Source organism: Petaurus breviceps, unplaced genomic scaffold, assembly GCF_028583685.1.
Source record: "Petaurus breviceps papuanus isolate PSGF00001 unplaced genomic scaffold, PetGlider_PUasm1.0 90865, whole genome shotgun sequence".
NCBI classification, from domain to species: Eukaryota; Metazoa; Chordata; class Mammalia; order Diprotodontia; family Petauridae; genus Petaurus; species Petaurus breviceps.
In genome coordinates this window covers 1,711,686-1,713,539 of record NW_027187367.1, presented here as the reverse complement: position 1 = coordinate 1,713,539, position 1,854 = coordinate 1,711,686, and the positions used below count along the sequence as shown (strand labels likewise).

The window sequence follows — 1,854 nt, the reverse complement described above, 5'->3', positions numbered from 1 at the left end:
TAACAGGGAATTGTTGTCTGGGAAGTTTTTTTCAACCACGATACTGTGATTTCATAACAAAAGATTATATTTGTGTGCTGCTTCTTCTTTCGTCACAACAAACTTGTGAAGAAAATAGCACAAGTATTATTCCTATTTTACAAATGAGGAAACAGATTCAGATAGTTTGATTTGTCCATGGTTATTCCCCCTTGTAGTTGTCTGCCTGCAGTATTCAAATCTAAATCTTCTGATTCTAAAGTCTTTCCACAATTACATACTGTATTTTCCAACTCTTACAATCCATGATCTTTTACTGGTCAATGCTCTCTGCCTCCTCATCCTTTCCTGGCTTCCCTGATTTTCTTCAAGCTCCAGCTTAAACCCTACCTTCTACAGGAGAGCTTTTTGTTAGAAAAGCTTTTGATTGTAGTGCCTTCCAAATGTTGGTTATCTATAATTGATCCCCTCTATAGATTGTTTTTACACTGTTTGGATAGATTGTGATCTTTAGAAGAGATACCGTCTTTTGCTTTAATGTCCCCAAATGTTTAACACAGTACCTGGTACATACTAGGTACTTAATGTTATTGAGTGACTTTTTTTTAAAAATTAAAGACATTCCATAACTACACACACACACACACACGCACACGCACACGCACGCACAGTGTTTGGGGGACAGGGAATTAAGCTCAGTTCAAATTTCTAATAAATCATGGAAATTTTCATTTAGAAATTTGAGAAAATCTCGAGATCAAGGGAAAATGTTCCCTCTTTTCAAATAAAGTCATTTAGGTACAAAATGTATCACATTAAAAAGACAGGAAAAAAAATGAACAAAAAAATCAAAACAAAGAACCACAGTTACACAGCTAAATGCTTTAAAAATCAAGGAAACGGGGATGGAAAACAGACAAATCCTATCACAGCGCGGGATTTCGAAAGTTTTCTCATCCAATCATGTAGCAGCTCAGTAGGTCTGTGTCTATAAATAAGGAGATGCAAAACACGTTATTAGATTCCGCAGTGTTTTCCTTTGGTGCAATATGGCTCGTACCAAACAAACTGCTCGCAAGTCTACAGGAGGTAAAGCTCCTAGGAAGCAGCTCGCCACTAAAGCAGCTCGGAAAAGTGCTCCAGCTACCGGCGGCGTGAAAAAGCCTCATCGCTACCGACCCGGCACCGTGGCCCTGCGGGAGATCCGCCGCTACCAGAAGTCCACAGAGCTCCTGGTTCGGAAACTACCTTTCCAGCGGCTGGTGCGCGAGATCGCACAGGATTTCAAGACTGATCTGCGCTTCCAGAGCTCGGCCGTGATGGCCTTGCAGGAGGCGAGCGAAGCCTATCTCGTGGGGCTGTTTGAGGACACCAATCTGTGCGCCATCCACGCCAAGCGGGTGACCATCATGCCCAAGGATATTCAGCTGGCTCGCCGCATCCGCGGGGAGAGGGCTTAAACTTACTGACCTGTCAACTTTTCCAAAGGCTCTTCTTAGAGCCACCTACAGTTTCGTTAAAAGCAGCTGTTGCATTCATAATGCTTAAGAGACAAGAGGCTCTTAAGTTACTGGATATAAATTAAGTAGATAATTGGGAGCGCAAATCATTCTACATAGACCGCTAGGGGGCTCAGTGGACAGGGCTAGGCCTACAGACAACCTGAACACTAGCCATGCTGTGGGAATTTAAGCAAGTCACAACCTTTGTCACATTAACTATGTCATGTTATCTGCATTAAGTATAAATTTATTGTCTTGGGATTCAAAACTTCTTGAGAACCATTTCATTTTTGTCCAGTGGGGATACAATTTACAGGTGATTAATAAATGCTAGTTATTTCCCTAGACCCAGGTTTCCCCCATCCATTTGCAT

General features: G+C 41.9%; 1 protein-coding gene across 1 annotated transcript; it reads left to right on the top strand.

Moving 5' to 3' along the window:
* The first annotated feature begins 1,004 nt into the window (after nt 1-1,004).
* LOC138150250 (histone H3-like) lies at nt 1,005-1,466 on the top strand. Its single transcript, XM_069073677.1, has one exon. It carries the CDS (start codon nt 1,029-1,031, stop codon nt 1,437-1,439), a length of 411 nt encoding a protein of 136 aa, XP_068929778.1. The 5' UTR covers nt 1,005-1,028; the 3' UTR covers nt 1,440-1,466.
* Nucleotides 1,467-1,854: the final 388 nt, after the last annotated feature.

Bases quoted from the DNA above. Each gene is read 5' to 3' on its own strand.
- LOC138150250 (XM_069073677.1), top strand. From the start codon at position 1,029: ATGGCTCGTACCAAACAAACTGCTCGCAAGTCTACAGGAGGTAAAGCT.